This window comes from Saccostrea cucullata, unplaced genomic scaffold, assembly GCF_032062105.1.
Source record: "Saccostrea cucullata isolate Sc308-1 unplaced genomic scaffold, CSIRO_AGI_Scuc_v1 ctg50, whole genome shotgun sequence".
Lineage (NCBI taxonomy): Eukaryota > Metazoa > Mollusca > Bivalvia > Ostreida > Ostreidae > Saccostrea > Saccostrea cuccullata.
This window is the reverse complement of record NW_026931583.1, coordinates 220,428-233,370: the sequence shown is the minus strand read 5'-3', so window position 1 is coordinate 233,370 and position 12,943 is coordinate 220,428. Positions and strand designations below refer to the sequence as shown.

At 34.5% G+C, this 12,943-nt stretch overlaps 2 protein-coding genes across 2 annotated transcripts in view; both read left to right on the top strand.

Annotated features, from left to right (window-relative positions):
• LOC134233068 (titin-like) overlaps nt 1-549 on the top strand; it is a 177,995-nt gene extending 177,446 nt beyond the window's left edge. The window contains 2 exon segments of the mRNA XM_062715064.1: nt 53-256; nt 377-549. Coding sequence (XP_062571048.1) covers nt 53-256; nt 377-549 — 377 coding nt within the window.
• Nucleotides 550-585: 36 nt separating this feature from the next.
• The window catches only part of LOC134233067 (palladin-like), a 39,019-nt gene continuing 26,661 nt past the window's right edge, over nt 586-12,943 (top strand). Inside the window, exons 1-19 of the mRNA XM_062715063.1 lie at nt 586-793; nt 977-1,245; nt 1,426-1,688; nt 1,811-1,986; nt 2,136-2,357; nt 2,523-2,724; nt 2,847-2,884; nt 3,001-3,021; nt 3,678-4,070; nt 4,215-4,355; nt 4,710-4,754; nt 6,629-6,695; nt 6,826-6,955; nt 7,174-7,330; nt 7,420-7,447; nt 7,605-7,752; nt 8,118-8,256; nt 8,468-8,485; nt 9,128-9,184. Of these exons, the coding sequence (XP_062571047.1) occupies nt 586-793; nt 977-1,245; nt 1,426-1,688; nt 1,811-1,986; nt 2,136-2,357; nt 2,523-2,724; nt 2,847-2,884; nt 3,001-3,021; nt 3,678-4,070; nt 4,215-4,355; nt 4,710-4,754; nt 6,629-6,695; nt 6,826-6,955; nt 7,174-7,330; nt 7,420-7,447; nt 7,605-7,752; nt 8,118-8,256; nt 8,468-8,485; nt 9,128-9,184 (2,722 nt within the window). The remainder of the gene's footprint in view (nt 794-976; nt 1,246-1,425; nt 1,689-1,810; nt 1,987-2,135; nt 2,358-2,522; nt 2,725-2,846; nt 2,885-3,000; nt 3,022-3,677; nt 4,071-4,214; nt 4,356-4,709; nt 4,755-6,628; nt 6,696-6,825; nt 6,956-7,173; nt 7,331-7,419; nt 7,448-7,604; nt 7,753-8,117; nt 8,257-8,467; nt 8,486-9,127; nt 9,185-12,943) is intronic.

Here is a 12,943-nt window from a genome sequence, read left to right as displayed (position 1 = left end):
GATTTTTTATTTAGATATATGGAGTACTGTATTTTTGGCTTTATATTTTTAGTAACCTGTCGCCCAGAACCAGAAGTTCAGTGGTTCCATAACAATGTCCGCATCAAGTCGTCTAAACACTACGACCTTGAGCACATCAAGGGTATGTACAGACTGATCATCCACGAGGTCAACCCTGATGACGCTGGAACCTGGAAGTGTGAGGCCACCAATAAATACGGGCAGACCTGGTGCTCGTGTGAACTCAAAGTCATTGGTAAGCTTACAAATATAACAACATGCTCCACATATTAAACTGTGTAGGCAAATCAAGCTCAGAAATGAAATGATCAAAAATAAGTTGAACATAGGATACAGATTCTTTTCTGTTTTACAGAAACTGTGCCAGAGGGATCTATCCAGCCCAAATTTGTTCAGTGCCTGGAGGATAGTACCATTGAAGAGGGAAGCTCAGTCAAACTGGAATGCAAGGTCAAAGGTCAACCAAACCCACAAGTGGAATGGCAAGTTTCTATTAAATTTTATTTCAATAAAAATAGCAAACATTAGAAAAGGTAGAAAAGGTATAAATAAAGATTGTTTCTGATGTTTGATTGTGATTTGAATTTTAATGTCTATAGGTACAAGGACCGTAAGCTTTTGCATTCTGGTCGACACTACCGCATTGCTGTGGATGAAGATGTCCACACACTGACCATTCACGATGCCTTCCCTGATGACACTGGACGATACATGTGTAGGGCTGTCAATGTTGTCGGCTCTACTACCACTGAGGCTTACGTCAAAGTACAAAGTAAGTAAACTTCATACAATGAATAATGAAATGGCAATTCTTATCATCCTTAATTTAATGCATGCTATAGTTATGATATAAATAATAATACATGTACTGGTATGTTACAAACATTTATAAATGTATTTTTGAACAATATTTGATTCCATGATATATTTTGAACACTAACATCTGATATTTCAGGAGCCTCCATCAAAGTGACAGACTTTGCCTTCCCCCGACCTGACACAGCACCGCTGTATGCCGCTGAATCAGCCCGGCTTTCTGAGGCCCCCAGCATGAAATACAAGGTGGAGGAGGCCCCTAACTTCACCGCCAAACTGAGGGACAAGACCGTGCCCGAGTTCAGCCATGTCCGCTTCATGTGTTCTGTGACTGGACTTCCATCTCCCAGGATCACCTGGCAGAAAGACGGCAAAGACATCACCAAAGATACCAACTTCTTCATATCAGTAAGTTTCTGTTTATTGATTACAATGTAACTGTAAAGGGGACACTGAATTCATTTCTCTACGTTTATTCTTTCATTATCTAACACTAAGAAAGCTTATTTTAAGTACTGAAAGGCAATTTTCAAAAAATATGATACAATAATAAATATTGATAATTTACGGTTTTTTTGCCCCTTGTAGAATCAGCATGGTCTGTTGACTCTGGAGATTTTCTCAGTTTCTGAACAATATGCCGGTACATACACCTGTACAGCTGCCAACTCAGAGGGAGAAGTATACTGCTCAGCTCATCTCACTGTACTCGGAACTGAGAGAGAGACAAGCCCCGAGACAGATTTCACTCCAAAGTTCACAACCCCTCTACAAGACATCACAGTTACCGCTGGAGATGAAGTGGTCTTCACATGTGTAGCCAAGGGCAACCCCATGCCTCACTTCAAATGGTTAATATCACTTATTGTAAAAAGAATATTCGTCTCAGCTTATCGTGTCTTGTTTGCTTATTCTGTCAGAGTTCATTCATGTTTTACCACCAGTAGTAAAAATTATGATATTTTTCTTTCAGGCAAAAGGATGGCATGAATGTGACAGACTCTAGACGTGTCTACATGGGATCAGACTCTGATGGCAATGCGGAGCTCATCATACGCAGCGCTCGAACAAGTGACTCAGGCCTGTACTGTGTCATGGCTCAGAACTCAGCGGGCCGCAGCAAATGCTCAGCTTACCTTAGGGTCAAAGGTCAGTATACTGCAGCGAATTAAAAAATTGGTTGCGTAAAAAACTACTATATGATTAAACCAATGAATGGTATTATTTGAAATATGAATTCTAGCATCTACATAAATGAAAAAAAGACATCTTTAAGAATTCCCCCTTTCCCTTTGTAGCCAAATCTAAATCCGCCTCTCCCCCAGAGAGCCCCGAATCAATGGAGGAGGGAGCCATGTGGTCCCAGAGAACAGAACGAGGGTATGAGAAACTCAAACCCCTGGGTGTGCCCGGCGGTCGCATGCCACACTTCTCTCTGGCTCTCCCCAAGGTCATAGAACTTGACGAGGGAGACAAACTTCACCTAGACTGCACAGTGGAGGGATGGCCCAGACCATCTGGTATGCTAACAAACAAAATTGTTCTTGTATTTCATGCTTTCCCAGATCCTTAAATGTTACAAGTCTGTATATGTAGAAGATGGTAGTAATTTAAAATATTGTGCTTTTCCTCAGACCTTGCAGATTTAAAGTTAAAGTTTACAAAATTTTGTTTTCTCATTTCAGTAACCTGGTTCAAAGGTGAACGTGAACTGACCTATGACTTCCGACACAAGATCACTACCTTCCAGAACATGCACACAATGGAAGTAAATGAAGTTCTCTTCTCTGACTCAGGAGAATACACAGCCAGAGCTTCCAACTCTGTGGGGGTCATGGAATCCAAGTGTATTGTCCGAGTCACCAAGAAATCAGCCAGACAAACCGGGTATGTCTGAACACAGAGTAACTAACAAGAGTTATTTCCCTTTACTGCAGAGCTAGGTGGTAATCCAACATTCAGATTGATTAAAAAGAAAATTTTATAATTTTTTTCTTTCTTTTTTCCAGAGAGGACATGTCCACTGCTGATGCCCAAAAGGCAGCAGGTAGCTATCTTATTTTTACCTTTACTTATATAAATAAATGAGGCCAATGATTTTATATAAGGATAAGTCAATTTTTCCCCATAATATTCATATTCTGTGTTATGATGCTATTTCAGACAAAATGGAGAAAGGATTTGGTACTTGCTTATTCATATATTAGATCATATTGATACATGTAGTTATAGTTGGATGTTATTGTATAACTATACTATTTATATACTATATCTAAATAATAAGGGCACTGTTCACTTAGTAATTATAAGAGTATGTGTATGTATGCAACATAATGTCGCATGTAGCTTAATGTTGATAAATATATACATGTAAATGTCCAAAAAAGTTGTACATGTATCAGTTGTATGTCATAGAAAATTGTTCAGTACATGTATGCTTCTGGAAATAGATAAAAAAGATCTCTGATACTTTCAATGCTGCACTTACATAGATAGATCCATCAAGCACTGTCTTTTCTTTAAAGTTATTAAAGATTCTTGCAAATGACAAAAGTCACCATCCATATATATAAGCACAATAGGACAAATAAAGTTTGCATGAGAAACACATCTAGTACAGCCTATACTTAGCTTAATGTAAAATGTACATGTTGATGCACTGAAAATGCATTAATGTCTGTAAATTGTGAACAAAGATAATGCGTACATAAAGAAAGGTTTTACGTTATTATATGCATTTACAAGAATGTTCCTTATAGAAGATATAACATGATTTGATATTATTTGATTTTGAAATTGAATGCAATTAGTTTAACCCAGTGCTATTTTTGTTCCTGTAGCTCCATTCTTCATCAAGCACCTGCCTGCTTCAGTGGATGTCATGGAAGGATTCAACATTCAGTATGACTGTTATGTAGAAGGGGACATTACTCTGATCAAAACAAAACAATCCGAAATGAAACAAGTGAAACAATCCCTGGAAGCCTCAGGCTTTGAAGGGAATTACAAAGACATTCCTACAATGGGAATTCCTCCCGTAGCAACCATCCCTGGCCCCAAGGCTGGAGGTGCTGGGCGGCCAAAAACGGCCAAATCCTCCCCCCGCTTTGTGGAAGGATTAGAAGATAAACAGTTCAGGACTGGAAGTATCGCCATGTTGTCTGTTGTCGTGGAAGCCGTGCCAGATGCTGACATCACATGGTACAAAGACAACACAGAAATCGGACAGAGCGGTAAGTAGTGAAATCAGAAGAGTTATATCCAAATTCTGTTAGTGATGAAAATAATATTATCTCTAAGCTTTCATTCAATCTTTCATTGATATTTTGATGTGACCATTTGCAATCAGATTTGGGATTTATTTTTTTCTTTTTTAGATCGTTATGAAGTGTTCTTTGAGGATGGTGCTTACAATATTGAAATTTATGACACTATTTTATCAGACACTGGAACATACAAATGCGTGGCTACAAATGTCATGGGATCCGCCGAAACTCAGGCCAAAATTACCATACTAGGTAAAGCAAAATATGAGGCCATGAAAGGAACTTTGTAAACAAATGTGTATAACCAAGACAATCATTTACCAACATTACATAGTAACCATAGCAAAACTACCATCAGCAGTGCTTGATTGTTGCATCATTTCTATTTATAATTTTTATTTTAATTTTTATATATACACTGTAGTTAGACATTTTAGTTAATCATGATTTTTAAGTTATTATAGAGAACACTTGCTATTTATTATTTCACAGAAAATTTATGTTTATTTGCATGTTTTGTACAGTTTCAAATTTTATGCAGAAAAGAATGAATTCCATATTTTACCGTTACAGTAATATTTAGCCATTAATTGTACTGAATTGTAGCTCAAGATGAACTGGACGATTTTTTAGCTGGTCTTGAGAAACATGGTATGTTCACTAAAGCTTAGTATATGCTGCTTGTAATTGATCATAAACCAACAATTATGATGCTTTCTACTTGTCAAATATTTTGGTTTCAGCTTTTCCACATGTTTGAAGAACCAACTTCAAATTCCGTCTTCAATAATTTTTTCTTAAATTTTCAAGAGTAATCTATAAAAACAATATCTCTTTAAAAAATTGCTCTTAAAAATGTAAAATAAAATTATTGTAGAAGTTGGAATATTATGATACATTTATTGCTATCTTTATGTTTGCTAGATCTATATATAATATACTTGAGATGCTGGATTTTTGACTGAAATCATACATACATATTAAATTCATTGTCATTCCATTATTATTATTTCTAACCCTTCACATGTTAGAAGAATGCCTCATTTTAGTACTACAAGTGCTTGTTTAATTTAGAGTGCTAGGTTACTACAGTACAATAACAGTGTTATAACAGTGTTATTATATTGTAGTAAACTAGAGTACTGTATGAAACAAGCACCTGTCTATAGTACCATAGATCTGCCTCAATCATTAAACCATATTTCATAGAAGAATGTTGATTTCCTATGTTTATACATGTAGTTATGCCTTTTTGCTATCTCAGCAAATTTATTTCTGTGCAATGAATCTGCTTTTAGTGTTATTATTTTATCCATGAAATCTGCAATGTTTAGCCAATAAATTGTTTGATAAAATACTTCGTTGTTGTTTTGTATTAGTCGCTGCTAGAATGCATGAAATGTATATTAGTGTATTCATATAACGTATATATTTCATAGCAAGGAATGTTAGTTAATTGCAGAAAAAGTGCATATGGATCATGGTCATGCATGAAAGAGGTATATACATGTACATGCATGGCTATTAATAATATAAATTAGGCATCGCTGAATGCACAAGAGTCAACTTTCTTAGTAAACAAAACTGTGTAACATTTCAAGGCAAGCACAAAATGTAAAATCATGTTCTTATTGGTGGCTCCTTCTGAATACAGTTATGTCCAGCAAAAGGGAATGTCAGATTCATTTCTGTATAAAACATATGGACTTGTCCCATAAAAACTGCTTGGAAAGCAAAAGGATAGTGTATGTAATGAACTGCTGAAGTAACATGAGCCAAAATACTTTTGTTCAAATTTGTTCAAAAGTTCTCAGTTTTTGGTGGGCTGGTGTCTGTCAACTTGAACTAGTAAAAAGAAAAATTACTGATCAACTTTGCCCCTAATTCACATTGATCTCGATCCTGTAAATAAAAGTTTTTAATGAAAATGAAAAAGAATACTTTTTTTAAAAGCTGAATTAGCCTTTCACTTACCAACATTTCAAAGCTGTCTCAGAATAACTGAAGGTCATAAAGCAAGTTTAAAATGAAATATATCTTCAGTCAAAATGATTTCTAAAAAATGTCAGAAAGTTCAGTATTGCATATATGGTAATTCTTATTTTTAAACCTATTTATTGGGCTTTTTACTTGATGACATAGTAGGGCAAAGAGGTTCACATATTTGCAAAAAATTCCTTCATTTAGAGTTTTTAAAAATATGCTGAATCTTGACTTTTACCCCCTCCCCCTTTCCCGCTTTTTCATAATAAAAAATAAAATTCAAAACTTTTTTTGCATAAATGTCAACATCAATTATGCAATGCATATAAGCATATTTTAAAATGCTCTTTTAGACTACAAATCAATGTAAGTTACGCAAACAATATACCTATTGATTCGTCCTTCTAGAATTTCGGAACAAAATTTTCTTAGCGTCATCAGTTTTAAGTTTTACAATTTCAACATGGCGGGAAAGAAATAATTTCTAATTACTTACTAACAAAATAATGCCATTTTATCCCGTTTGTGTGCTGATGTTACAGAAACTGAAGACAACAAAGATGTGAGAAATTCAACAGCAATCGGCGAGCTTCCAGAAATTACCCAAAAGTGAGTGGTTTTCGTGTTCATCGTATTCAGCAGCAGCAACCATTTAAAAAAAAATCTTATTTCCAAAAAGTAAGGGCTATTTTGTCTTATGATTTTCTTAATAGTTTACTTTTTGTTTATCTTTTTAAAGGAAATTTGCCCCAAGATTTATAGTAGAACTCGAACCGCAAATTAATGTGAATATTGGTGAGGATGTCAAGTTTGTCTGCTTCATCAATGACGCTGTCGAAAAAATCCACTGGGAGAAAGATGGGAAGAAGGTTTGGAGGAATTTACATGTTTTATATTTTATCATAGTAAAATTAAAAAATGTCATGCTTTTGTTTTTTCAATTTCAGCATGATTGCTGAACTCCAGTGCAGAAATTGTTTTCTTTTATCCTTGTAATATTATGGGAATTCACATGTAATTTTTATATATAATTATTTCAGTTTGCATTTTCTGAATTTAAAGGCTGCAATTATTTTCTTCTTTTTAGATGTACAACAACCTCAGAACAAAGATCAGTTCAGAGTCTGACGGAACACAACAAATGGAGATTTCAGTTGCACAGACAACAGACTCAGGCAAATATGCATGTGTAGCAATAACTCCCACAGGAGACATCAAAACCATCACAGATTTAATCGTGTCAGGTATTGACATCAAAACATAGCAAGTGTTCTGTGTTTTAAAAGTAGGCTTGATTTAGTTAGTTTTAACAACTGTGATTTTTTTTTTCCAGATAAAGAAAAACTTCCCATTTCTGCTGGGTAAGGACTTTAAGATTTTACAAAGTAGACTTTTTCCAAATTTAACAATGTTGAATTAAGACATGATATAAGAAACTTCAGTATAATTTAATGCACTTTAGAAATGATTTTTCTTGAAAAAAAAATCTACATGGAACATTTTTCTTTGAATTTAAAGTATCAACAGCAAACCAAGATTTGAGAAACCCCTGAGAGACCAGTTCTGTAAAGACGGCTCATCTGTGACTCTGGAATGTGTAATCAATGGAAACCCCCGTCCACGTACAGCGTGGTTCAAGGAAGGGGAGGAAATCCTGGACTGCCAAGTAAATCTTCTAGCCTCTGGCATTATATTTTACTTTGTTCAGTGTACAGTGGACCTTCAGATATCCGGACGCTTCAGTATCCGGTCAATTTTTCATCGGAACAGAAAATTTTAACTTTATTTTGTCCTGTTTAACTGGTAATTCAGGTATCCTGACGCTTCATATATTCGAACAAATTGTCTAGGAACCAAACCGTCCAGATAAATAAGGCTCCACTGTACAATTAAATTAAAATAATGAAGTATTAATGGAAAGTATTGTGCTTCTGACATCCATGTACTGATAAAAATAAGAATTTATATTTATTGTAACTTTATTTTGTATAATAAGTAAACATTAGTAACACCAATCTTTGATATTTTCAGGACTTCCAGATCAGCAATATAGGAGACAAGAGCACCTTGACCATTGTAGAGATATTCCCTGAAGACGAGGGGCATTACAGCTGTAAGGCCACCAACAGTGAAGGGGAAGTCACCGCTACCTGTCAGCTCCTCGTAGAAGGTAAGACTGAAAATAAAATTCACATAGATTTCAGCTGATCAGTAAAGTCTGATTGAAACCCATTCTGATTGTCATGGAAATTTACCCTATGTACAATGATTCTCAGAAGTTGCTGAATTCCTGTCAGATCCTTTTGAATCTTTGTCTGTTTAATCAATTAATTTCGACACAGATGCAATAAGTAAGCCAATGTTGAAACATTTTATTACAGAGAGCCATTTTAACAAAGGTAACAAGGAACATATAACTGTAGTAGCTTTATACTCATCATTTATTATCAGTATTACATAGATTTGTATAGAGAAAGTAGGGAAGAACAGCACAGTAACCAAGCCTAATAAACAATGAGATAGAATCAGTAAATATCCAATGTATTTTACATGAATGTTGTATCACATACAGCAAGAAAGGGTAGAGTTAACTTTTAATTGGCATTTATTAATATAGAGTTTTAAATCTCTTCAATAAATTGGTTTAAGCTATATTTTACTTATAATATCTGTTGTAATGACTAGATTACACAGCAGCTTGATGTCCTAGTAATATACTCAGTAGATTTATTACAGAAATTGTAGGATAGAGATATTTAATTTAATATCAGATTCATAAATCCCTTATCATTTTCATTCCTTCCCCAGCACAGTGCAGTTATCCCTATTTTGTTCTCATGTACCCCATTCAGTAAACATTCCTTCATTACATTATTTATGTTATATAGATACATGGGATGATGGATGTTGTTAAATTTTAATTTTGTTTTATAAGGTCCCTGACAATTGTATATCAGATCATGTCAGTATAGAGTTTAGAGGTTGTAGCCACCCATCTTTTCTGTTTTATATGACCTCTCTGTGTTATTTTATATTCCCAGATGCCACCTATTCAGTTGATTCTGCCTCTATCTCCTCCACCTCCTCATTTAGCCGCGGTAAGATCACTGTTGTGCTCAGTAGAAGTAGATCCTCATATCTTACTGCATGTGTAACTGGTAGTCTGAATAGTCTTCTAGTGTCTGTCTGGGTAATGGAAAGGGAGGCAACTCTCTTTACCTTATTACACTTGTATGAAACACTCAAGAGAATTGCTGCAAGTACATAAAAAACTTGAGCAAATAAACTTGGTTTGGAGAGTTTAAAACTTGTAGCAGTTAGAAGACAAGATGGGGTGTGTCCTCATCTGACATGGTTCTATCATTGTCCGTTGATGTATTGTACCTAGACCGTGAATAATACAGGTTGCAAAGAAGCACCCAAATCACGATGTCAAATCATGACACAGCATCCTTACAATATGATTATTATTTACTTGATATTAAGGCAAAATGAAGCCTATTTATAACACTAGCTACATAATGGTGAACTTTTACTGACAAACTTGATGACACCTTTATTGTGAAGATGTTACTCCAAAACTTATCTCTCCTTTCTTTGTCAAGATGTAAATCACATCCATGTCAATAAATCAGGCTTAAATGGGTTTCCATTTTATGAGAAATGCAGGGAGATTTTCATTCCTTTTCTGCATAATTATATGCCTAGTTTGCTAGTTATTATAGGGTCCATAAACCTTGGAATTGAAAGTATGTTTTAATTTGTACAAAAGGTGGTATAATGAAATTGTGTTCCAAGATCCAGTGCAATAGAAGGAAACTTTTAATGTTTCTTCTGAGCTACAATTTTTTGGGAGAAATAGGAATCCACCACTCAAGATGTTTTTTTTTCTTTTTTTGTAAATATATTCTTGACAAGGAAATAATACATAAGGAAAGACTTTTGATAAGAAAAAGTTGATTTTATTTCCTGTTGATTTTACAGTGCAAGAGCTGATCTTAATTATTCCAAGAAATAAAAAATTAGCATGTTGAATAGTACTGAGTAATATGCATTCTCTCATTAGATTATAAATCTCTTATTTTGATTAATGATACAGAAATACCTGTACTTCAGATTGATAAACAGAGCAGTCACATCCCTTACAAGAACCCATGTCTCCTTAATTAAAAAGTTTTTTATATTCATCTGCAAGTCTAAGATTAATGTAACAAGTTCATTTCACTATCTCATACTCTACCGGGGTATTGTGTTGGGGGTCTTTCACGTCAAATAGGAGGAAACAAAGAATCGATGGGGGCCAGGGGCCAATACAGTTAAAAGTTTGATAGAATTTCAGCTACACACCAAGGCTCAGATGTCCGTCATGGAAAGATTATTTATTCCAAAACACAAAAGGCAGGAATATGGGGCACAGTTTTCACTTTGTGGATCACATATCTAAATGAAATCTTATCTTCACAGCAAAGTGACAGTAGGGACAGAAAGGGACATGCACAGAAAATACCAATGAATGAAATATTTTAAGTTTTAGAAAGTTTAAAATAAGATTGTTTAGAAATATTTTTAAAACATTGTTCTGGTGAAATAGCTAAGCAGTTTTATAACAAAGAAGCTTGGACATGTGTGACGATTCTGAGAAGTTGTAGAGGACAAAAACAGTTGCACTTCTTGTCTATTCATGCTTGCTTTTGTTTGTTAGAAGGAAAGAAAATTACAAACTACCTGTTGATCCAGCTTCACCTGCTGTGCGGGCCTAATCTTTAAGCATTTCCTATTTTTTACTGTAGTTTTTGGAGTCAGAAGTCTGTTTATTTTATTAGCTGTGCATTCTTCATGGTTAAGTTTTAAAAATAAAAAATTGTAAAGCTGCTTTTTAGCGTCAGACAGTCTCTGCCTCCATTAAAGTACAATAAAGCCACTCAGGCTAAATTGACTGCCAAATTTCTCTCTCATTGAGGCAGATCAGATTTATTTAAACGCAAACCATTTTTGCATAAAATTTGTGACACTGTGTCACATTTTTACTGAAATGAAAATGCTTATATAGGGAATTTTTGTTGAGACATATATGCTTTAAAGTTTTCACTGTATTAATTTTTTTAATATTTTATCTTGTCTGAATCTCGATCTGCCCTTGATGAACATGATAAGAGCTTTATGTACTAAAAGTATCGAGTGACATATGATACCCGTTTAATACTTAATTGAGCCCTGTCACTTTCTTTACACCCAAAAATTCTTCAAAATATTTTATATACTTTCCCATTTTGTTCAAAATCCCTCATAAAATTTAAAGAATTTGAAAAATTAAAATTGGATACAAAATTTATTAACATAAAAGAGATATTACTAAATAAGACTGGGCTGAAGATTCGGAATTTTGAAGCATCATAGATAATAACCAACTGTTGCTTAGCTAAATAGTTACTGCAGGAAACCTCATTAAGAATCGTTTATTGGACTAATCCAGGAGCTCTCCTGCTGGGTAATGAGGAGGGGAAATGTGTTAGAAATTATGCTTGTGGCAGGTTGTTTGTAAAAGAGAAAACAATATGAAGTCTTACAGCTTAAAATATTTATAATTCTTGACATGTTTTGCAAGTTTGTTGCTGGGGTAGAATGTACCCCTAAAATGAAGTGCGGAGATTTAGAAATCTTTATGATGTCTCAAGTCAACAGGTACTTGTTTGTCTTGACGCAGAATTTGTTTGTTGCTGTTTTACACAAACCAAATTTCCACATTTTTATTTTATCTCTGTAAAGACACAACTATCCTTTTATCTGTGGACATTTCCCAAATTGTTAACGTCTTTGTCAGATAAAAGTTAAGCAGTTGTCAGAAAAAATGTCTTTTTAAATGGGCAAGTTTTGTTTAATCTCTGCTGTTGAGTTTTGATAATTAAGAATTGCTAGAACGTGGTAATTGGCTTTGATGCACTTGTGATAAGGTTTAAGTGAATCACTCCTAATTAACTGGTCTGGTCCTATCTGGTAAGTGTCAAGAGGTCTCGTGTATGTAGTCTGGCAAAACAACTTATCACTGATTTCTATAAATAAATACATGTAAATAGGGTTTCCATTTATATCGGTACACGGTGTGGATTGCATCATATTCATGGAATTAATCACATGTATTGTAGTGAAATAAGTGCAAAAACTACTCATCAATGAACAATGTCCATTCAAATTGTTTGATAATCTTGACCCTTAAATAACCAGGATATGAATTTCCACACCTTAGGTGCTGGTCACTGGGTCAAAGAAGAAGATCTGGCCCTGTCATTACATGTTATAAGATCCTGGTAATAACAGATCCAATGAATGACTTAGAGACAGACAGAACCCATTCATTAGGCGGGTATTTCCTGTAGAGTAAATTCTGTCTGTAAAACTTATATCTGCAGGTGTCATCCCAGAAAACCACAGCTATTAACCTTTTATGTGTTGATTACATAGACAAACAGCAATCTCAATGTCAGCAGAAAGCAAGGAGAGATTTTTTTTATTTATGATAATAAAAGAGATGCACTTGGCTATCATATATTTCTTCAGAGGACATTGTCTCCTAGGCCTTGAGATGTTCACAGTGCACATCTGACCTCTACATTTATAACATGATCAAATGTACAATCTGTGATGAAACCCAGTGTGAAAACAGAAAATAATAAATGAATGAAATGAACAAAGATACTATATCCCCCTGCAGTGTTGTGTCAAACTCCATATGCTTTCTTAATGAAAGTGTTTCCCATGTTTAATTTTTAAAATTGATATTTATTAAAAATTGAACCAAGAAAATGTGTTATGTGTGGTCTAGTAATCTTTGTTTGACTCAGTCTTCACATATTGACCTG